This window comes from Phascolarctos cinereus, unplaced genomic scaffold, assembly GCF_003287225.1.
Source record: "Phascolarctos cinereus isolate Bilbo 61053 unplaced genomic scaffold, phaCin_HiC Scaffold_726;HRSCAF=1367, whole genome shotgun sequence".
Lineage (NCBI taxonomy): Eukaryota > Metazoa > Chordata > Mammalia > Diprotodontia > Phascolarctidae > Phascolarctos > Phascolarctos cinereus.
In genome coordinates, this window is record NW_027556098.1 from 53,305,209 (window position 1) to 53,329,908 (window position 24,700).

At 36.9% G+C, this 24,700-nt stretch overlaps 1 protein-coding gene across 1 annotated transcript; it reads right to left on the reverse strand.

Annotated features, from left to right (window-relative positions):
- Positions 1 to 804: 804 nt before the first annotated feature.
- Positions 805 to 23,908, reverse strand: IFNAR1 (interferon alpha and beta receptor subunit 1). Its single transcript, XM_020995937.2, has 9 exons — positions 23,536 to 23,908; positions 19,344 to 19,492; positions 19,060 to 19,201; positions 18,333 to 18,444; positions 16,861 to 17,060; positions 16,607 to 16,761; positions 15,391 to 15,541; positions 6,568 to 6,713; positions 805 to 2,799 (listed from the first exon to the last, which is right to left on the reverse strand). Exons 1-9 carry the CDS (start codon positions 23,879 to 23,881, stop codon positions 2,557 to 2,559), a joined length of 1,644 nt encoding a protein of 547 aa, XP_020851596.1. The 5' UTR covers positions 23,882 to 23,908; the 3' UTR covers positions 805 to 2,556.
- Between the last annotated feature and the right edge of the window lie 792 nt (positions 23,909 to 24,700).

Here is a 24,700-nt window from a genome sequence, read left to right on the forward strand (position 1 = left end):
TTGTGCTTTAAAAAAAAATAGGGCAAATACAGCCAAATTTGCTAAGTATGATTACTCTTCCACAGAGCTATGAATACCATTGGTGCTACTGGCTAGCAGAACGCCCTAGTCTGCCCCAGTCCATTCTAGTAGGCCAATTCAGGCATTTACAAGCTTTTAGCAATGTAGGACAGACCCAGGAAACTCATTGAAGTTGAAATCAGTTTGGTTTGTATCACAGAAAAGCAGTTTGCCTTTGATTGACGAGGATGTACAAAATGTGTGTCACTAAAACACCAAGTGAGTAAAGGTGATTTCTGACGAACAGCTCATCAAGACGGATGTGTATTTCTTTGCAATTCAGCATGGAGTATACTCCTAAAATAACTTGTAACATCTAAGTTGTCTCTGCCATATTTTAGCAAACTAAGTTATAAATTCAAGTAGTTCCTGACCTTTGGTCAGGAAGGCAGGTAGATGAATTGTTTTTTTTCCTTTAATTATTTTCAGGGCCCTCTGGGGGGTCTGCAGCATGTGAACATCTATCAATAAAAAAGCATTTATTAAAAATTGGTTATGCGGGCAGCTAAGTGGCACCGTGGATAGAGCACTGGCCCTGAAGTCAGGAGGACCCGAGTTCAAATGTGGCCTCGGACCAAACACTTGACACTTACTAGCTGTGTGACCCTGGGCAAGTCACGTTAACCCCAATTGCCTAAAAGGAAAAAAAAACTGTAAAAAAAAATGTTGGTTATGTGCCATAAAGTCTGCTAGGCATTGTGGATACAAAGACAAAACAACAACAACAACAACAACAAAACAGTCTCAGCTTGTAAGGAGCTTTCACTTTATAGAAAATAATATGCACAACATATACACATATAAGTATATATAAAATAATTATATATAAAAGTATATATACAATAAATTCATACCAGGGCAGTCTGAAGTTGAAATCAGTTCCCCTATGTACCCAAAATGGCCATGGAGTCTTAGGAATTGGCCTGTGCCCTAATACAGGCCTAAGAAATCTTGTAATTTGAGGATACTGAATGACACGTATACCACAGCTGGAAAACAATAACTCAGGTCCACAGCCAATTAACAGTTAAATTTGGGTTATGCATGTTAGCGGAGGAATAGCATGGATAATGTAAAGAGTAGAAAGTACAGAAATTGTTTATCAGGGATGTATATGGTTAAAAAATAGGCCTGCATATTCCTTAGGCTAATAACAAAGTTTGCATTTCTTGAGCATATACTGGCTGAAGAGCAGAGGGAGATGGCCTGAAAACTGTGGTGTATCTAAAAAAGGAAACAGTTAATCCACAAAATGGTCAAACAACATGCTAATAATAGCTTTTTCTTTAACTGAAGTAATTTCCTGACACCTGATAACTTTACTCTGAAATATACTACTACTTAATCACAAATTTGGCAGGCATTTGTTTCCTCAACTATAAAATGAGGTGTTTAAACTAGTTTCTTCCAGTCCTAAATCTGACATAGTCCCATTCTATCACTTCCTTTTTGCCTATGGTATGTCTTCAATATCATGGGATAATAAAGATTCCTCTAGAGGTAGCATGGCATTTCAGAAAAAATGCTGGACTTAAAAGAGTCAGAAGACCTAGGTTTGAATCCTGCTTTATACTTTATATTATGCTATAAGGACACCAGTGAGGTCACTTAATTTCTCATACCTTAAATCTTATGGACTTCATATGTAAATTTCTTTATTTGCTAAACTGAGATAATAACAGTTGTACTGCCTAGTTCACAGGGTTGTGATTCTACAGACCTCAAAGCACGACATAAATGTGAGTTATTATCATTGGTGTCTCCATACAGTCACTAATAAACCTTTAAAAAAATATTTTTTTCCTGAGTAAACAATCCATATCCCTGTCATTTTAGGTACATAAAATACAATTAAAAAGTTATAGCTCTAGTAAATTATTAAACAAAAACTTACTAGTTGTGTGACCTTAACCAAAGGAGAACCAGATAACATTTCTAGACCTCAGTCATCTTATTGGTAAAATGGAAAAATGCTGCCTTACTTGCCAAGGGGCTGGGCTAGATGATTTCTTGAGGTTTTTTCTAGCTCAAAGATCTATGATTCTTATGATAAAGAGGATGAAAGGATATTAAAGGAAGTTAAATTCTAATTACAAAGTCTGAGGCAATTCAACTTGAAATTTCCAGCAACAGGTGGCTGTGCTTCACAAGAATTTCTTTTCTGGTACTTGAGGCTGTTTTAAAACAAAACAAAACACTGACTGATGGCATGCTGTTTAGAGTGAGTTTATCAAATCGTTTAGAAAGGCAGGTGTCCAACTTCTGGATATAATTCAAAGACAGAACTTTGAAGACATTTATAAATGTAGGAGCAATATGCTTCATAGTTATACTTCTTTAAATGCTAGGAATTTCACTTTTAAACAGATGAGTATTAAGAATTTTTGGGCTGAAAGTCTAAGGTTAGACTTCATTTCTCTGTCAAAAATTCTCTTACAGTTACTAAGAAGGGCATGGGACTCAGGCCCCCAGTAGGAACTCTGGCAAGGTAATACATCAGACGGTTTCTAGTTGCATAGTTTCCTGTTCTAGTTTTTCTTCAGTCATTTTATTGCTACTGGTTTCATCCTCATTGGAATAGTTTCCTGAATCATGATTGTCTTGCTTATTGCAAACATCATTTTTTCCATTTTGATTTGTTTCTTCTAACACAATGATATTTGCTTTTTCAATTATACAACTTTCTGTTTGCTCTTCTGAAGTGACAAGGAGATTTTTCAATGGCTGATTAGAGAACCACTAATGAAGAAAAAGAACAGAAAAAAATTAATTTAACATTATTAAGTTAATATGGTTGTCAAACTATTCCAACTACTCTTTTTTTTAGGCATATAAATTCAAAAAATCTAGAAGCTTTAAATAATCTGGATTATACCACTTCTTACATTTAGGATCTCAGTTAAGCATAATGAAAAGGGCTGTTGTCTGTTTCCTGAAATCAGCATTCCATGTTCTATCTCTGTGCCATCTTATAGGATGTCTGCCATTTCTAGAAAAGATGATGCTAATGCTAACAGCTTCTTTTGATTCTTCTGGTACTCAGGGTTCTCTGTTCAAGTTTCATTTCTTAAACTGTGTACACCTGTGTACCTATTACAATTACACCGAGGGTGGTGGGGTGGGGTGTAAATTCCTGGAGGGCTGGGATTGTTTTCTTGGTCAAAATTTCAGGGCACGAGTGGTCACTTGTTTCCTTCTACAAGTTTCTAACTACAGGTTGTCATGAGCAACACAAGGGCAAGGAAGCTATCCCCAAATGAATAATAAATGTTTTATCCTTGCTTGATGTCCTTTTCAACTGTGAATATCTTTCCCCTGCTATGGCTAAATAAACCCTTTTGTTAACTCTATGGGCAATTCATTTTGGTCCAATCTCAAACCTGAGTAATCGGGATGGCCAGAGTCAGGCCTGGCCTATTACAGAAGTGAGGATATTGAGGGTACAAATGGAGGCGTTAGCCTCAGCAATGACAAGGGCCTCTTCATACTCTGAGACAGAAGCAAAAGTGAAGAGGATGAGAGAAGATTTAGAGTGTGGAAGAAGAAAGACGGCCTCCAAAGATCTACTTCTCAAGTAAGGTAAGAGGAAAGGCCATATACTAAGAGAGGGGGGATGGCATAAAACTGTCTTCTCTGAGAAGGGATTATTTGATTTTTTCCTTTGTATCTTCAATGTCTAATATGATACCTTACATATGCATCTAGAGCTTATTAAAGTTTGCCAAATTCTTTGTGAACTGAGTTGGAATGTTTGGAACTGTTGCTTTGGAAAATGTGACGGGGTCAGCCAGAGAAGAATAAAAGTGTTGCTGTGTTTCTGTGAAGGCCTAGTTGAAATTAGGTAACATGAGCTTGTAGCAGACCAACTCTACATGGTTGCATCCCTTAGATGATGGAGATTACCTAGGGGTGAGGATTAGTGGGGTGTGAATAGCAGGATAAGAGGGCAAAGGATTCAAGAATGGAGTATAGAACCTTGCTGAACTAACTTTAGGGTCAAGATTGAAGGGAGCAAAGGAAGGGAGACGATCAGATGTAATGGACTAGAACAACAGAGAATGACTACTGAAGTAGAGGTAAATGTAGATGGAAGAGATTTAGGAGCCGCAAGGAAGTATGAAAGATGGTGATCACCAACATGAATTTTAAAGGCGGTGATCAGGAATATTGGTATCTAACTAAGACTGCTCCTGTAAGGTAGAAACAGAGCTCATGGGATTTAAGAAGGTTCATTAACACTATATACCAAGATAAGGTCAAAATGGGTGCATTATTTAGACAAAGTGTGACACCATAAGCAAAACAGAAGAACAAGGAATAGTCTATCTGTCAAAACTATGGGGAAGGGAAGAATTCATACTAAACAAGAGATAGAGAGCATTATGAAATACATAATTTTGATTATATTAAAAAGCTTTTGCAATGCAACCAATATTAAAAGGAAAGCAAAGCTGGGAAACAATCTTTACAGCAAGGATCTTTGATAAAGGCCTTATTCCTCAGATATATAGAGAACTGAGTCAAATTTATAAGAATACAAGCCATTCAATAACAGCCATGTTGTGCGATGACTAATATTGTTAAACTTAACCCTCCTCAGCATTACAAGGATCTAAGACATCTCCAGAGGCCTCATGATAGAAAATACTATCCACATCCAAAGAAGGAACTATGGAAGTTGAATCGCTAACATTTTTTTTCCCCTCTGTTGAATTTTCTTTCCTCTTTCTGATGGTTCCTCCTATTGGTGTTAATTTTTACTAGCAACTTCACTAATGTGAAAATATGTTTAATAGGAATGCAAATGTATAGCATATATCAGATTGTGCACTGTCTTGGGGAGGGTGGTGGGGAGGAAGGGGGAGAAAAATTTTAACTCAAAAGCATATGGAAGTGATTGTTGATAAATCAAAATAAATTAATAAAATAAATTTAAAAAAAGAATATAAGCTATTCACCAATTGATAAATGATCAAAGGATATGAACAGGCAGTTTTCAGATGAAGAAATCAAAGCTATCTATAGGCATATGAAGAAATGCTCTAAATCATTATTGATCAGAGAAATGCAAGTTAAAACAACTCTTGAGGCACCACCTCAAACCTATCAGATTGGCTAATATGACAAAAAAAAAAAAAGAAATGATAAATGTTGGAGAGGATATGGGAAAATTGGAACTCTAATGTACTATTGATGGAGTTGTGAACTGATCCAACCACTCTGGAACAATTTGGAACTATGCCCAAATGGCAATCAAACTGTGCATACCCTTTGATCCAGCAATACCACTATCCAAAAGAGATCACAAAAAAGGGAAAAGGACCTATATGTACAAAAATACTTACAGCAGACCTTTTTGTGATGGCAAAATATTTGAAACTGATTGGATGCCCATCCATTGGGGAATGGCTGAACAAATTGTGGCATGTAAATGTAATGGAACATGATTGTGCAATAAGAAATGATGAAATTAGATTTCAGAAAAACCCAGAAAGATTTATATGAACTGATGCAAAGTGAAATGAGCAGAATCAGGAAAACATTGTACACAGTATCGGCAACACTGTGTGATGATAAAGAACTGATGGATTCTGAATGCAGATAGAAGCATACTTTTTTCACTTTATTCTTTTTCATGTTTTTTCCTTTTGATCTGTTTCTTCTTTCATAACTGTGACTAACATGGAAATATGTTTTACATGATAGTATATGTATAACCTATATCAAATTTTCTACTAGTCTAGGAAGAGGGGAGGGAGAAAAATTTGGAAATGAAAATCTTGTAAAAATTAATGCTAAAAATTGTCTTCACATGTAACTAGGGAAAAAAACACTACAAAAAATAAAAACAAAAGGTACTATTAAAAAAAAAGGTTCATTAAATTGAAGGCCACTAAGGTCAACAGCATTAATAATGAAGTTCGTAAGGGTTGGGATAGAAAGCAAGCCTGTGACCCAAGTATTAAACTCACTAATAAAGGAAGATAACCTTGTTGGTGTCATCAACTGACCTCCAGGATTCAGACATGGTGATAGAATCTAAAAATCAACTAATATTTGCCCCAAGCAAATGGGTATTTACAAGTTTATTTTAAACACATAGATGACATATTTTATAGTAATGACAGAGACCTAGATGTATCCCAAACCTCTCATTAGTTATTTCACAGGCATGAGTATGATTATTTATTATTTCATTTCCACAACATGTTTCAAAAACTTAAAATAGCAAAAATTAAGTGCCATAGACTTCAATTTGTCAGAGGAGTATGCTATTTGGTAGTAAATCCTGCTTTATGATTTCTATTTAATCATATGTATCATAACATTTATATGTTTACTGCAACTTAGAGAAATGCACAAACCAGCCCATGAGATTTTCTGCAGTAAATCTTAAATATTCTATTGAATTCTAACATTATACAAGTTTTAACATTTTATCTTGAGGGATTATAATTCTGTATATTCTGTATCCCTCCAAAAGAAGAGGAAAAAAGTATCACATACCTCATCCATATTTGAAGGAGGTTTGCAAGATGGATAGAACACATATTTTACCAATTTCTGTAGTCTTTTTAAACCATAAGCTATAAAGATCAGTCCAGCGACAAATATAAAGCAAATGACTATAATCCAGGTTTTTTTCGGTTCATCTGAAAAAAAAAATGGAATTCAAAGAAAATAAATTTAATAAGCGATATTCTAGGCAGAGAAAGAAGTGAGTCATATACACACATATGTATCTATCTAATTGCTGCCCTTTGTCTTACATTTCAGGGATTTTTAAATATACTACCATTATCACCCTGTGAGCCTTCCTTTGTAACAAATTTAATGGATGCTTCCCTTTGCCCTCAAAAAACAAATAAATCTGTAGCATTCTGGTTGAACAGAAATATCTATGGGGGGCTGGTTTCCAGTCCTGTATTACTGCTCTGCTGAGAATTTCCTGGTTGGCTGCCTAACTATAAGAGATGACAGCACTGGTACTTATTACACCTAGAGGATGGAGAGGCTTCTAGTCAGCCTCCTGGACACAGACTTTTTCTAACCCAACATAATTCCAGTGGAACTGTTGCTCTTCACATGGAATAGGGACTCAACCAGTTAGGTTTGTACTATGGTTCTTGCTCCTCACATGGAATAGGGATTCAACCAGTTAGGTTTGTACTATGGTTCTTGGAGGCCTTCCTTTAGCATTCACTTTGTGAATTTTAAAAGGTCTGGAGAAAATCTAGCATCAGAATCTCCTACCAATAAATTAGTGCTGTCCCTGGGGCACCACTGGTTAATGGAAGTGAAAAGTGCTGGCAGCAGATAATTTAAATACTCCTTGGAGAGAGGCTTCTAAAAAGATGATCATTGTTGGCTGTGTGATTGGACAGGGTCCAGGCAGAGGTAAAAAATGAAACCTCAGGGGCAGCTAGGTGGCACAGTGGATAGAGCACTGGCCCTGAAGTCAGGAAGACCTGAGTTCAAATCTGGCCTCAGACCAAATACTCTACACTTACTAGCTGTGTGACCCTGGGCAAGTCACTTAACCCCAACTGCCTAAAAACTTTAAAAAAAAAAAAGAAAAAGAAAAACCGCAAAAGGATCTTTGCTTCTGTTTCAGAGTATGAAGAGGCCCTTGTCATTGCGGAGGCTAATGCCTCCATTTGTACCCTCAATTTTCCTCACTTCTGTAATAGGCCAGGCCTGACTCTGGCCATCCTGATTACTCAGGCTTGAGACTGGACCAAAATGAATTACTCATAGAAGTTAACGAAAGGGGTTTATTTAGCCATAGCAGGGGAAAGATATTCACAGCCCTCTTCACACAGAGGCAAAGGTTGAGAGAATGAGAGAAGATTTAGAATGGGGAAGAAGGAAGATGGCCTCCAAAGATCTACTTCTCAAGTAAGGTAAGAGGAAAGGCCATCTACAAACTCTTTAGGATTAAATTAGTCTCCAATTTTTAGAACTTTCTTCAAAGGTCCTTCATGAAACACAATTTTTACTGAGTTGTGGTTAATAAATGTGTTTGTTTGTGAAGGTTTATTCTCTAATAAATGGTCTATTTTTATGAAGATGCCATAAACAGCTAAGAATATGCATGTTCTTTTCCCATTCAATAGTAACCAGATAGCTATCATATCTACTTTTCCCCCCTTAAATTCTATTCATATCCTTAATTTAGCTTAGTGCATAGCACAGTGCCTGGCACATAGTAGTTACTTTTTTTTTTTAAGGCAATTGGGGTTAAGTGAGCTTAACAGGCTCAAAAATACTAACTTCTCCACCTCTGGGCAGGGTTAAGACACCATTTTCTAAACGTATGATGTATGTAGAAGGAAGAGTTACATGTCAAGGAGTAGATGTGTAATAGGCATGCTGGAAAGTTGTATACTCTGGAATACTCAGCCAATGAGGAAACAGAGGAGGGAGTCTGCGGTTGGGATTAGAAATAAATAGTGAACTCTTGCTTTGGTGTGTGTGTGTGTGTTAGGGCACCTGCTTTTGCAACTGCGTAATAAACTGGGCTTTTAACTTCATCCTTCCTAAGTCCAAATGAGTTATTTCTCACAATACTGCCTCCAAACATGCCCATATCTTCTCCATCCTCACAAATCCCTCACTTGATCCATCCATCTCTCCCATCATCCCATATCTCACCTGCCCTTTGTGGCTAAACCTCTTGAAAAGGCTATCTACAACAGGTCTCCACTACCTTTTTTTTTTCCAAACAGTATTTTTTTCCCCCAATTATATGTAAAGAAAATTTTTATTATTCATTTTTACAAGATTTTGAGTTCCAAATTTTTCTCTCTTCCTCCCTCCTTTCCCCTCTTCCTAAAATAGTAAACAATTTGATATAGGTTATATATGTGCAATCATGAAGAACATATTTCCATATTAGTCACAGTTGTGAAAAAAGCAACAGACCAAAAGGAAAAAAAACCATGAAAAAAAGTGAAAATAGTATGCTTCAATCTGCACTTAGAAGCCATCAGTTCTTTATCTGGATGCCTCTACTACCTTTCTTCTCATTCTCTTTTTAACTCTCTACAGTCTGGCTTCTGACTTCATCATTCCACTGAAACTCTCTAAATTTAACAATGATCTTTAATTGCCAAATCCAATAGCCTTTTCTCAAATTCCTTCTTTCTCATCCTCTCTGTAGCCTCTGACACTGTCAATCACTGTCTTCTAGATATTCTCTTCTTTCTAGGTTTTCTGTACATTGCTCTTTCCTGGTTCTCTTCCTACTTATGTGACTGCTCCTTCTCTGTCTCCTTTGCTGATCTTCATCCAGATCAATGCCTATTAACTGTGGGTATCCCACTGGGCTCTGTCCTGGACCATCTTCTCTTTTCTCTCTATACTATTTTACCTGGTAATCTCATCAGTTCCCATGGATTCAATTATCATCTCTATGCAAATGATTCTCTAATCTACTTACCCAGCTTTAACCTCCAGTCTCACATTTCCAACTGCCTACTGGACATCTTGAACTGGATATCCCATAAATATCTTTAGCTCAATGTTTCTAAAACTGAACTCATCATTTTTTCCCCCAAACCCTCCCCTCTTCCAAACTTCTCTCTTATTGTCAAGGGCACCAGCATCCTCCCAATCCCCCAGGCTCACAACCTATATGTCATCCATGACTTCTCACTAACTCATACTTCCCATATCCAATCTATTGTCAAGGCCTGTCAATTTCACTTTTGCAACATCTCTTGAATATGCCTTTTTCTCTCCTCTGATACTGAACCCCACTCCATTGCAGACCCTTCTCATACTTGGATTATGGTAATAGCCTGTTGGTAGGTCTGCCTGCCAGTCTCCACCCACTCTAATCTGTCCTCCATTCAACAATCAAAGTCATTCACCTAAAGCAGAGGTTCCCAAACTTATTTGGCCTACTACCCCCTTTAAAAAAAAAATTATTCAGCACCTCCCTGGAAATCTACTTTCTTTAACCCCTTAATAGTTTTTTGTTTTGAAATTTGCTTCATTTCAAAAAAACATAAAATATTTTTTAAAAGAAATGATGCATCTTAAATTTAATAATTTATTTTAAATTTGTGGGTTTTTTCCCTGCATTGAAATTTTGATGATGCAATATTGTGTCACGTAACCATGTCTCTCATGCTGCCGTTGGGGTCAAGATGTCAATATTTGTGTTACAGTAACAGTACAGTTTGGTAGATTTGGAACTGGATGGACTATCATATGTATAGTTACCATTAATGGGCTCATATAAGCTTAGAGGGAGAGCTCCTGTGGAATGCTCCAGAGAGATATCCTTGGTCCTATACCATTCAACATTTTCATCAGTGACTTGGATTAAAGCAGAGAAGGCATGCCTGACAAATTTGCAGATGATATGAGGGGGATAGCAAGTATGACAGATGACAGAATTAGTATCCAAAAAGATCAAGGCAGGCTAAAATGATGAGACAAATCTAACAAGAAGAAATGTATACAATCACAGAATCCTAGAGTTAAATGGGATTCTTGGAGGCCATCTAGTCCAACCCATACCTGAACAAGAATACACATTGCAATATGCCTGATAAGTGGTGATGCAGTCAGTCCTCAAAGACCTCCATTGGAGTCTTTCTTAAAATACTAAATAGCATCTATCTAAAACCTTCAGCAAGCATTATATGTAATGGGGACAAGCTAGAAGCATTTCCATTTTACGTTTTTTTTTGGGCAATTGAGGTTAAGTGACTTGCCCAGGGTCACACAGCTAGTAAGTGTCAAGTGTTTGGTCTGGGGCCGGATTTGAACTCAAGGTAATACTGACTTCAGGGCTGGTGCTCTATCCACTGCACCACCTAGCTGCCCCTAGAAGCATTTCCAATAAGATCGGGGGTGAAACAAGGATGTCCATTATCACCACTGTTATTCAATAATGTACTGGAAACATTAGCTTTAGCAATAAGAGAAGAAAAAGAAATTGAAGGTATTAGAATAGGCAAAGAAGAAACAAAGCTATCACTCTTTGCAGATGACATGATGATATACTTAGAGAATCCTAGAGAATCAAGTAAAAAACTACTTGAAATAATAAACAACTTTAGCAAAGTTGCAGGCTATAAAATAAACCCACATAAATCATGAGCATTTCTATATATTACCAACAAAGCCCAACAGCAAGAGATAGAAAGAGAAATTCCATTTAAACTTACTGTAGACATTATAAAATATTTAGGAGTCTACCTCCCGAAACAAACCCAGGAACTCTATGAACACAATTACAAAACACTTTTCACACAAATAAAATCAGATCTAAATAATTGGAAAAACATCAGTTGCTCATGGGTAGGCTGAGCTAATATAATAAAAATGACAATCCTATCTAAGCTAATTTACTTATTCAGTGCCATACCAATCAAACTACCAAAAAATTATTTTATAGTTAGAAAAAAAAATAAGATTCATTTGGAAGAACAAAAGGTCCAGAATATCAAAGGAACTAATGAAAAGAAATGCAGGGGAAGGTGGCCTAGCAATTCCAGATCTTAAATTGTATTATAAAGCAGCAATCATCAAAACTGCTTGGTACTGGCTAAGAAATAGATGGGGATCAGTGGAATAGGTTAAATATGCAAGACACAGTAGTCAATGACTATAGTAATCTATTATTTGATAAACCCAAAGACCCCAGCTTCTGGGATAAGAACCCACTCTTTGAAAAAACTGCTGGGAAAACTGGAAAAGAGTATGGCAGAAACTAGGCATAGACCCAAATCTCACACCATATACCAAAATAAAGTCAAAATGGGTTCATGATTTAGATATAAAGGCTGATACTATAAGCAAACTGGGAGAACAAGGAATAGTTTACCTATCAGATCTATGGAGAACAGAAGAATTCATGACCAAACAGGAGATAGAGAACATTATGAAAAGCAAAATGGATAATTTTGATTACATTAAATTGAAAAGTTTTTGCACAAACAAAGCCAATGCAACTAAGATTAGAAGGAAGGTAGAAAATTGGGAAAGAATTTTTACAACCAGTCTCTCTGATAAAGGCCTCATTTCTAAAATATATAGAGAATTAAGACAAATTTATAAGAATACAAGCCATTCCCCAATTGATAAATGGTCAAAGGATATGAACAGTTCTCAGATGAAGAAATTAAAGCCATCTATAGTCATATGAAAAAATGCTCTAAATCATTATTGATTAGAGAAATGCAAATCAAAACAACTCTGAGGTACCACATCACACCTATCAGATTGGCCAACATGACAAAACAGGAAAATGATAAATGTTGGAGAAGATGGGAAAATTGGAACATGAATGCATTGCTGGTGGAGTTGTGAAATGATCCAACCATTTTGGAGAACCATTTGGAACTATGCCCAAAGGGCTATAAAAATGTGCATACCCTTTGACCCAATAGCACTTCTAGGGCTATATCCCAAAGAGATCATACAAATGGGAAAAGGACCCACATGTACAAAAATATTCATAGCAGCTCTTTTTGTGGTGGCAAAAATTGGAAATTGAGAGGATGCCCATCAATTGGGGAATGGCAGAGCAAGTTGTGGTATATGAATGTAATGGAATACTATTGTGCTATAAGAAATGATGAACAGGCTGACTTCAGAAAAACCTGGAAAGACTTGTATGGTCTGATGCTGAGTGAAGTGAGCAGAACCAAGAGGACTTTGTACACAATAACAGCCACATTGTACAATGACTAATATTGATAAACTTAAGCCTTCTCAGCAATACAAGGATATAAGACATCTCCAGAGGCCTCGTGATAGAAAATGCTATCCACATCCAAAGAAAGAACTATAGAAATTGAATCGCCATCTTTTTTTTTTCCCTTCTGTTGAGTTTTGTTTCCTCTTTCTGATGGTTCCTTCTACAGGTTTTAATTTTTACTTACAACATCACTAATGTGAAAATAGGTTTAATAGCAATGTAAATGTATAGCCTATATTAGATTGTGTGCCCTCTTGGGGAGGGTGGTGGGGAGGGAGAGAAAAATTTTAACCTTAAATGCATATGGAAGTGATTGTTGCTAAATCAAAAATTAATAAAATAAATAATAAAAAAAGACCTCCACTGAAAGATCCTAAGCCTGTCTAGATAGCCCTCTATCAAGTGTAACTTTGCCTCTTTATATCTTCCACAAATTGATCCTAAGTTCTGCCTATGAAGTTAAGAAAAACATGTCAAATCCCTCTTCCATGTGACAAGTCTTTCAAATACTTGAAAATGGATCTCATTTCCCTCCTTTGAAAATCTTCTCTTCTCCAGGTCAAATAGCCTCAGTTCCTTCAACCAATTTTTATACATTATTATCTTCAGCCCTTTCACAGTCCTGAATACATTCCCCTGTGTGCTCTCTAGCTTATCAATGTCCTCCCTAAAATATGGCACAAAGTATCACCTCTGAATTGTTGGAAACTATGCCTCTCTTAACATAGACCATAATAGTAATTTAATAGGGATAAATGTAAAATTAAAAAATCTTCTTAAGTTAGTATGAGGAAGAGTGGCTAGATAATAATTCTTATGAAAAAGATCATGGGTTTTAGTGGATTGCAAGCTCAGTTTGAGCCAGTGCTATGACAAGATAGACAAAAAAGTTAATGCTATCTGACGTTGTGTTTAAAAGCCTCTTGGTATACAGAAAGAAGATTTCCACTGAAACCTGTCCCAGTCAGAGCACATCTACAGCACTGTTTTTAGTTCTATGTATCACCTTTAAGGATAGACATTGGTAAGCTGAAACTTGTTGACTAAAGATCATACTCTATAAGGATTAGTTACTGGAGACTAATTTGGAGAAGAGAAAAACTGCCTTCGGGTGGGGGATTCGGGTATGATTTCTGTCTTTAAATATTTGAGGAGTTGTCAAGTAGAAGGGATTAGGCTTATTCTTGACTCCTGAGGGTAGAATTAGAAGCAACGAGTGTAACTTACAGACAGCTCTAGGCTTGAAGTAAAGATAAAAATTCCCCAAAATGAGCGCTATCCAAAGGGGAGGGTGCTAACTTAGGAAGTAACTGACACTCCTCAGTGGAGGTTATTAAGCAGACGTGAGATGATCACTTCTTGGTGATTTGTAGAGGAACCTCTTGGTCAAGTCCATTCAAACTCAGTCCATTCATTCTGCTTGAATGATTTACTCTGCATAGAAAATAGCTATATTGGGGCAGTGAGGTGGCACTAGCCCTGGAGTCAGGAGGACCTGAGTGCAAATCTGACCTCAAACACATAATATTCACTAGCTGTGTGACTCTGGGCAAGTCACTTAACCCCAACTGCCTCACCAAAAAACCCCCCAAAAACAAACACAAAAACCCAGTTATATTGCTTATAAACTTAATATGCCCTTTAAATGTTTTCTACAAGCATACAGTCTATATTTTCCAAAGAGATTAATATTTTATCCATATCCTAAAAACTAACACAATTTTTCAGAAAGATCTGATTAGGTCCTCATATATTCTCAGTCAAAAAAGTACACTGGTCTCTAACTTATAACTAATAGAGATAACAGGATTAAGGAAACAAGAATCTAAATAGCACCTACAATTACCACTAGAGGCAACACAATGAGGCTAAGAAATACTACATGCTGAAAAGATCCAACAAAATAATGAAGTGATAAACCAAAATATCTTAATTACATTAATAAAAAATATGCAAGAGATTTCAAAGAGCATACGGTTAAGTGAGATCCTAAGAATTTATGACAGGAAAACAAAGTATGTGGACTTTGGTTTCACTGATTAACACAATGAGCCAACCACAGTTCCAGAGGACCCATGAGGAAACACACTATTCCCTCTCCCCCCCAGCCACATAGAGAGGTGATCAACTCAAAGTATAGACAGAAGCTTTTTTTTTGACATGGTTAACTGGGGATTTTGCTTAAGTACATGTATTTGTAACTGGTTTTATTTTTCTTGCTTTTTCAATGGGTGGGAAGGGGGAAGTGGGAGAGAACTTGGAATAGAAAACAAAAGAAAACTGACTTAAAGGAAAAAAAGAAAGAATATGGAGTTCAAAACCCAAGCTCACGTTCATAAAGCATTTGAAAGACTTCTTACATACCTATTTAATGATGGAAAAAATGATAAAACAATTTCATAAATGTATCATGAAAAACTACCTAAAAGAGTTACACTATACCTGGTGTTGTATATTGAAGGGAGGAGAAAAGGGAACATTTTTATAGCATTTATCAATAATCTAAAATTGTTTTTGTTCCATGAGACTGTGGATCCCTTTGAGTATTTGAGTAAAATAATTTTTGTCAAGTTCATCTGCTATACAGATACACACAAAAAATCTCCACTGACCTGGTGTTATCTTACTGCATTCAACATTACTAAATTGACTGCCTTTGCTGCTCTTTTCATTGTCAAGAAGTGCTCTGACCTTCAAACAATACAGAGTCAGGGGCTTCAAATCAGAAACTTCAAATAATTTCTGTTTTACTATCATTTTGTTCTGTAAGGGAAAAAAAAGGGAAAAATTTACACACACACTTCAATACAGGAGTCAACTCTAAATTATGACGATGTGAAATATCCATTTTGTGGATAATCTGTGTCAAGTGTTTAATTCCAAACTGACCTCTACTTAGCGCTCAGTTTGGAGTCAGAAGAACTAGGGTCTAACTACTTTATCACTGATGAGTTCAAAGGCCTTGGACAAGTCACTTAACCTCTGGAGGCCTCACTTTCCTCATCTGTAAAGTAAATTGATTATAATTGTACAGCCTACCTCACAGGGTTGTTGTGAAGATCAAATATATAAAGTGCTTTATTATTATTTACTTCTGGTCTTTCTGCCCTTGCACTAGGTGATAGGTGCTCAAGAAATGCAAACTGTATAAGTTTGCATATAACTACTAAGGTGAGAAGTTAAATTTGTTCCTGCCAAAAAAATAAAATTATGTAAACTAAGTTACATTTTTGAACTTTGAAATGCCTCGTCTTCTAGTTTGGATTAACCCATGCTATTGTTCCTTTTCTCAAACATGGCTAATTGAAAGTGACTAATTCTAAAGTGAAAGATGTATGCTATTGAGGAATGGCGACAGTGGATTCAGAAGGTAAAGTGACTACATTACTTATAATTGCTCAAACTTGTAACAGGAGATAGAAAACCAACCAACCAACCAATTTTACTATTCTTACCTAACAGCATCTTCAGAGACTACTTTTGATTCCTATTTCACAGACGAAAAGCAATCTGGGGAAACAGATTAATTGAGGTCCTATACTATCTATTGTATCATCTCCTCTACCATAATTAGCTGAGTTAATTATATAGCCTTAAAGTTCAGACTTTACTCCAAATTTAAAACTTCAAATTGTTAGAATGCAAACTCCCTGAGATTAGAGATCGTTTCATTCTTTATATTTGCATTCCCAGGCCCCTGTAAAGTACCTGGGTATACAGTAGGCATAATATAAATGCTGACTGGTTGATTTTTCTAACTCAATTAATCTAGTGTTAAAATGAACCTCATGAACCTCTTAAATTGGAAAATAGTACTCATGTTTTTACCTCAATATTTGAAGCATTTTCCCAGTAAATAACTTCATAAATTAATGGATAATCCTGGCTCGTTGGCTTTTTTTCAGATTCTCCTGGAACATTAATGTAGACAGAAAGTGAGTCCTTATGGGGTTTCACTACTATGCTTGGAGGACCTCTTCTGGCTAGATATATTTTATGGAGAGAAAGAAAATCTAATTAGAAAAAGAAAACTTAAAAATACTCACATCAGCAAAGGAGAATTATAACATTTATCTGCTTACTATGTATTCTAGTATCAAATTTTCTCTCAGCAGACCAAAAAGATGTGATAGTTCCATTTGAAGCTTGTACACGCAGATAATAAATCCCATCTGTGGTGATTTCTTCTGAGAAGTCACAATGTCTACTTACGATACGTTTACAATCAGATACAGTTTTCCATTTATCTGAGTAGTCACTTGGAATTCTTTTATAATAACCACTATAAGATAAAATGTAATTTACTTTTAAAAAAGTTCAACAGTTTCAGAATTAAACACATTAGACCTTTATAAAATTTAGAAATAATTTTACTTGTATTACTCATATTTATCATTTAACAGTATGAACAAATCAAGTGTCCATCAATCAGATTTTTAAATGCTCTTAAGATGTTCCTGGTATATTTTCTGAAAATGTCTGAAGTGTTGACCATCTAGGAGACATACAAAGTTTATAGAAAGACATCCTTGCCCTTGGGAAATTTATAGGCTATTAGGGGCAGGGACAATGATTCATAAATAACTATTAATATGAAATAAAATTTAAGTCCATTAGAGGTACACAGTGCATTTTCTGACCACCTCTCGATCTCGATATTCAACTTTTATTGCACTTACAATCTATGCCACTTGCCTTGGAGTTTAAATTACATTAATAAACTACTTCACATAAATTTTGTCTATCACTCATTGCATGGCCAAACTCTCAGAAACACTCTTTCTTCAATGGCTCTATTATTAAGTATGTTAAGGGTAAAACTTAAAGCACATACCAAAAAACCATCAACACCAACTTTCTAATCAGTTTGTGTGATTATACTTGAATACCAGCGAAGTTTTACTTTCTTTCTGTAGATCCCTTCTTAGACCATTCAACTTTGAGGAATGATAAACAGAGCTTGGGAATGATGGCTTCTCTTCTGATTCCTCTTTTCCCTACTTCCTTTCTTTGGATTCACCATTCTAGATCTTTACTAACCCTTCTTTTCCTTGACTTATTTCATTCTCTTTCTCTTCCCCTTCCCCTTAAAGTTTCTCTTCCCTCTTCATTCTATTCTCTCCCCAATGTCTATTATTGTTGTTCAGTCAGCACATTTTTTCTTGAGTTTCCATTTAAGCTTGGTTCCCACCCACTGACTTGGTTACTTCTGCTGTTGGCTAGCCAGTTGTCAGCTAGATGAAGAGATTGTTTTCTCCTTCCCATCTTTCCTTAACCTCTCACCCAAGAACACATAAAGTATTTACGAAAATGGCTTCAAAGAATGATGTGATAATTATAACCAATTTAAAAGGATTTCATGGAAAAATCAAGACTTAAAAATTTTAAAAGAAAAAAAGATGGTTTAATGGATGATGTCAATCCAGGTTTAATAACAAGTGAAATTAACCAGATTGTAGATAGGGAGACTTTGGTTAGAAAAATAAAGCATTGGTAGGAACAACATGACATACACAGACAAGGAAAGTGAACAGAACAGGCTTGTTGAACTTACAGGAGATACTGAACTTGAAAGTTCATGTTTTCATATGGATAATTCCATTTAAGAATATAGTTATTTACAGCATCAACTTCTACATTTTCTGGACGAGGTAGTTTATGTTGAGCTAGAAGGTCAAATAATATGTAAAAAAGTTAAATTTTTGCTCTGGCAAAATGATATATAGTGCTAACAGCTCTAGTTCACTTTGACTATTTAGCAAGGTATACTGCTTAAACACAATTATCACAATGTCATAACGCAACAATATTAAAATACTTTTAAGGTGGCATTTTACGGAAGGTTTTCTAAAAGCAAACCATCTTCTTTCTGTGGATTGGGAAAAGATAAAAAGCAATCTATTTTACTATGGACATTTCTTTCTTTTTTTTTTTTTGGCTAGGCAATGGGGTTAAGTGACTTGCCCAGGGTCACACAACTAGTAAGCGTTTTGTGTCTGAGGTTACATTTGAACTCAAGTCCTCCCATATCCAGGGCCAGTGCTCCACCCACTGCGCCACCTAGCGGCTCCACGGATATTTCTTTAAGTGAAAAAATCTTAGACTTCCTTTAAAAAAAAAACAAAACATTTTCTTGACAAGAAGCAGTAAATTAACTTCAGAAAAAAATCCCAAATAGACTTTTAAAATTATGTAAATACTCTTATTATCTAGTGATCTTGGTTTTTTTTCTAAAAATACATGTATATCTCCTAGCTGATCTAAAATGATTTCTTTCTTACCTGTAGTATTTATACAAAGTGTTGGACTATAGGAACCACTTTTTTTCTGTATAGGTAATCTTGCTCGAACTTTTAAACAATAAGTAGTTTCTGGCAAAAGATCATTAATTTTTTCTCCAGAATAAACAGTATGACGAGTTTCCTATAATAACAGAGAAATGTATTCTTTTTAAAATAAAATCCAATTTTGGAATCTAATTTTTCAAATGTTCTTCTATTTTTCATTCTTTTCAAAATCAACTGTATTCCCACATCACATTTTTAGAAACCCAATTATTACTTACTTCTACACTTGAAGAGTTTTTCCAAATAACCAGACTATAGGTAAAATGAGTAGCCCACATGCTACTATTTATTGTTCCAGGAGGAGAAATATTTATTATTATTGATGTATCTTCAGCTTCTAACTGTACTTCTGGAGGACCAATTTGTGCTGGAAAGGAAAAGCAATTTTTTGGGTATGCATACACATATACATAATTACATATATAACAATTCAACAAGTTTATCAACATGATCAATAATTAATGAAAAAAAGGAAACGGGACCTATGGTAAGAAGATTATTTTAAAGTTATTTGTAATGAGGATGTAGCTTCTTTAGGTATTTATACTTATATATTTTGGGGAAGTACCACCTGGCTTAGGAACTTCAACAGTAGAGAATATAAAGGGCTTGGATTAAGTTTCCAGATATACTCTAGGCACATCAAAGGTGATTTAGAGTTCAGTTTTGGAAATAAATTACTGTCCAGTTAAAGCAACAAAAGAGGAATCTTTAGAAGTGAAAATGCCAAGAACTACAGGTGAAAGGTTCATCCTGGAATACCGAACATGACACCTCTAGAATCCTTGGACTAGAGAGTCAATACTCCTAGTACTGAGTAGGTAATCTAGGGGTAAAGAGTGACCATAAATATTCTATTAAAGTCTTGCTCAATACTCTGGTTTAAGAGTACATATATGACCTTATATTAAAGGTTATACCACAAAAATATTAAAAGAGAATCAGATTTTATTTCATCCACGACAATGGGTAGGAGATGTATTCCTACACAAACAATGGATAAAAAGCAATTACAAAAGATAAAATAGATAACCTGTGATTAAATGAAACTGAAGTTTCTGTGCAAAATAAATTAAAGGATCTAATATAAGAAAGGAAATGGTCTAATGCAGAAAAAAATCTTTATATCAAATTTCTTAGAAAAAAGTTTGGCATCCAACATATACAGAATGTTCCAAAAGTCTTAGTGCAGTTTTAAGCTTTAATATCTTCCGAATTACAAATGCTATAAATGTACAAAAAACATCATTAGAGAGTCTAATTATTTAAATTTCATTTACACCTGCACAACTTTCTTAATTCTGAATAATAAAATTCTAATTTTTATGCACCCAGTCATCACGCGTTACAATATGTGACAATTTCTGGAGGATAAGTTCTTCTTCTTCTTCTTTTTTTTTTTTAATTTTAGGTGACTGGGGTTAAGTGACTTGCCCAGGGTCACACAGCTAGTAACTGTTAAGTGTTTGATCTGAGGCTAGGTTTGAGCTCAGGTCTTCCTAACTCCAGGGCTGGTGCTCTATCCACTGTGCCACCTAGCTGCCCCTGGAGGATAAATTCTTATACCAGCATATCCCCAGAGGAAGTCTTGCACAGCTACCTTGGTCACTTGAGCTGTCTCCATTAGAATTTGTCTTGGGACGTCTTGTCAAAACTGTTATGTGTGTATCAAAACCTTGTTCTTTCAATATTCTTAAGGCTAGGATTACAAATGCAATCTTTCAGTCCTGAGCAGCTACTAATGCAGGTTTCTTACAAAGTTTGAAAGTGGACTAGAGTGGTTTATAACACAGTAATTATATTGAATTTTAATAAGAAACTAATTTTAAAAAAAACCCTTAAATAATTGATCTTAAAAATGTTTCTTGCAAGTCTGTAGCTTTTAAACTTCTGACATTATTAAAACTCAAAACTGCATTAAAATGTTTCTGACACACTGTATATGACCAAAAGCCATTTCCCAATAGTGGTCAAATAATAGTTCTAAAAACATAATTGTGAACTATAAACAACCATGTAGTCTATTTTATCAACTAGCAGCTTTTAAACGGAGAGGCCAAGTAAACCTTAGCTAAGATTTGTGTTACTTAATTTCAATTATCTATAAATTTAAGTCTCCTACATGCTTCCCAGAGTTTCAAAGTGTAAAATTCTCCTGAACCTGTTCCCTGTGATTGAGGACCTCAGTGATTCCCTCCTTATCAATCAGGAGGACACTTACAGGAAACCCAAAAGATGTCTTTTACCCTTCCTCCACTTCCATACATCCAAATAGCACAACACTGATGGGGTGATTTTTCAGAGTGGAGCTACGTCTAATCGGATTTAGCAGGACAGCACAGACAGTACATCATTGTTGAAACATGCCCATCTGGAAACCATTCACATCTTGTCTCTGACACCCCAGACAGACTACTAATTCTAAACTTAGAGCTCTTGGTACTAACCTTTGAATTAGCTGTCTACTGTGCCTGGCACACTCTTAATAAATGCTTGTTGACTTAGAAGTGCAGCTGTAGTTTCCTTGACTTTTTTTTCTTCAAATCTCTATTTTTGTTTCTGAATTCTGTATGAGGCCCCTTTCCATCAACTTAATGCACCGTTATTAGTCCAGCCTAAGTCCTCATTAATAGACCCTCCAGAAGGTACACATGCCATCTGACCTGTACTGGACTCAAATTTCTCCTACATTTTCTCTTACCTTGTTCCTGCCATGCATTGCAAGCTATGCAACAGATAATGCCTCTGAAATACCTGCTTCTCAGGCTCTGTCCTTGCTAGCCAGTCCTACTACACCTGATTTACTGGTATGACATTAACGCTATGTTATTATAATTATTTTTTACTTTGAAAAATGTATTATTTTATTCGTACGCTTAAAAAATTGTACATTGAAACTTATACTACAGTTATGTAAAAGCTACTTATCAATGGAAGAACTGCCAGGGAAAAAGGAGAGTGTTACCTTTTTTGGTTAATCATTAGGAAAAGTCAGAGGAATAAACAAAAACACAGTAAATTTTTTAAAATTAAGGAACTTTTTTTAGGTTGAAATTTTATAAATACGAAGACAAATTTGCAAATTCCTTCGAATATTAAATAAATTTATATCTAATAAACTCCAACTGAATACCTCCAGCTAGCACTGGTATTTCACTCTTGGTACTCATTCACGTATAATGTTCAAAGGATGTGCTCATAAAACAATTTTTAATCATTTACAATTTCTAAACTGTGCTAAAGTATTTATATTAACCCCCCCAACAAAGCCAGTCTAGAAAAAAAGTAAAAGATAAAAAAGTCAAAGGTGTAGAAAAAAATTATTTTTTGATATATGATCTTTAAAACACGTAAAAACCCTCTGTAAACCAGTACTGTATCTAATGCTATGTTATTAATTTTCTGTAATAACAAGTACCACAATGCCATTCAAACAACACTACTGAATTTCTTGCCACCTTACCCCTTTTTAAATTGCAGTCGACTGTCACAAAGATACTTTGTAAGTGCCTTATACTTTTACGTTGTCAAAATGTACTCATCGGCTCAAAAGAATGCCCGCTGCAAACGTGAAGCATTATTACCATTACCCAGGACCAGAATGCTGAAACCCCTGTATTTAAGAAGACGATTCAGCCATACAGATCTCCCAAAACTCCCGAGAAAATACCACTGCTAACCCCCTCAAACAAATGAACTTCAGCGAAAGCTTCCTCTCCCAAAGGCATTCCACCTCCCGACTCCCGGCATTCTCATTAGCTGTCCCTCTCTTTCTTCATCTCTGCCTCCTTCTCTGGCTTCCCTGGTTTCCGACAGGTCCTTCTACAAGAAGCCTCCCTCGGTCATTTCCCCTTAGTCCTGGTGCCTTCCTTCTGTTGACAAATCTCCAATTTATCCCGCACATACAGAGTATGCACATAACTGTTTGCATGTCATCTCTCTCATTCCATCAGGACCCAGAGCTCCTTAAGGGCAGGGCCTTGTCCTTTGCCTCTTTTTGCATCCTGAGCTCGGGACGGTGGCTGTGGCATACAGCAGGCGCTTCATAAATGCTAGTTGGCTAACTGACTGCTAACATTTAGCAGCAGTGTGAGCCTAGGCAAGTCGCTTAACCTCTCTGTTCCTCCTTGGGAAAATGAGAAGACTACCACGGGAAGTTAGCGAATTCTTCCTCGCAAGGCATCTTTCGCTTGGAAGAAGGCTCAGCCACAGCCCAAAAGACTGGGGGCGGGGAGGACTTGGTTTAGCCCGGGGTGCGGGGCGGTCAAGGGAAGAGTGGGAGCGAGGAGGGACCGCATCCCCTAACCAGAGCGGTGTCCCCATCTCCCCTTCCCCACGCCCACCCCCCAAGCACTCCACAGTCCTCAGCCACACCCTTCGCCTGGGGCCACCCTCCCCGGGGAGGCTCACCGGCAGCTCGGGAGAAGTGCGACAGCCCCCCGGAGGCGACCAGCAGCACCAGGACCGCGGCCCGGGAGAAGGAGGACATCGTCCTGGCCGGTGGCAAAGTCGCCACCGCCCTCGGGGTTACATTCTCCAGGGGAGACCGTTCCTCGGAAGCAGCGCGGGGCCCCCACTTCGTAAACAGCGCCGGAACGCGGCTAGCTCCGACCTCTTTTGCGCTTGCGCCCGGCGTGGGCAGGAACTGGTAACCCCGCGGCAAGGAGCCGAGCTGGAGAGGCTGAGAGGGGCGGGGAAGCAAACGTCTCCTTTCCGCTCCCTCCCCCTTTCCGCTCCCTCCGCTCCCCTCCCGCATAAGGGCTTCCTCTTTCTGCCACGTGACTGCCCTCTCACCCTCCACCCACGCTTTCCTGGAAGACCTGGGCCACTGGCGGACGGTGATCTCGGTGCCTGTGCGTGCAAGAGCGCCCTCTTCACTGCCTCAGCTTTCCCAAATTCTCTGTCTCTGTCTCTCTTTCTGTCTCTCTCTGAGCTTCTTCCTTCCCCTTTCTCTCCCCCCATTTCTCAGTGCGCGTGCTCCCCTTCCGCTTCTTGGGGGTCGAAAGTTGACATGGCTTTTTGTTGGGGGAAGGAAGGTTGCAGATCTTAGGGAGCTAGTGGGGTGAGAGTTATGCAGGATATTATTTCGAAATAATAGTGATAGTTTTCTCGAGAAGAGAAGGGAGAACACATCCGAAGAACTTTTGTAGTTGTGTAATAGGAAGGGAAGAGCTGCATGAGCATTAAAGCAGATATTCATTCTGTTTGAATCTAATATTTTTGATTTTTTTTTTGGTGGCTACTTTTTATTGTTTCAATTAACAGGCATTTCCCCCCACCCTTCCCTCAGTGCGCTTTGGATTTTGGTCTAATACATTCACTCTTATTTTGAAAAATTGGGTTTAATTTGCTTTTTGGGGCACAAGGTAGTGTAAAAGAGTCATGTTTCCAAGTTTTTTGAGCCTTATTCCCTTCCCCCCTTTCCCATGAGAGTTATTCAACCACAGCCATGTGACCCACTATGAGAAAAGCCTTTTCTAGGTTACAGGAAGACTGGCTTTTCTTTGTTCATAGAGTAGTAGGATCCCTGCTGTACAATCTTTTAGCTATGTGAGGGCAGGGAATCAGTAGTAGT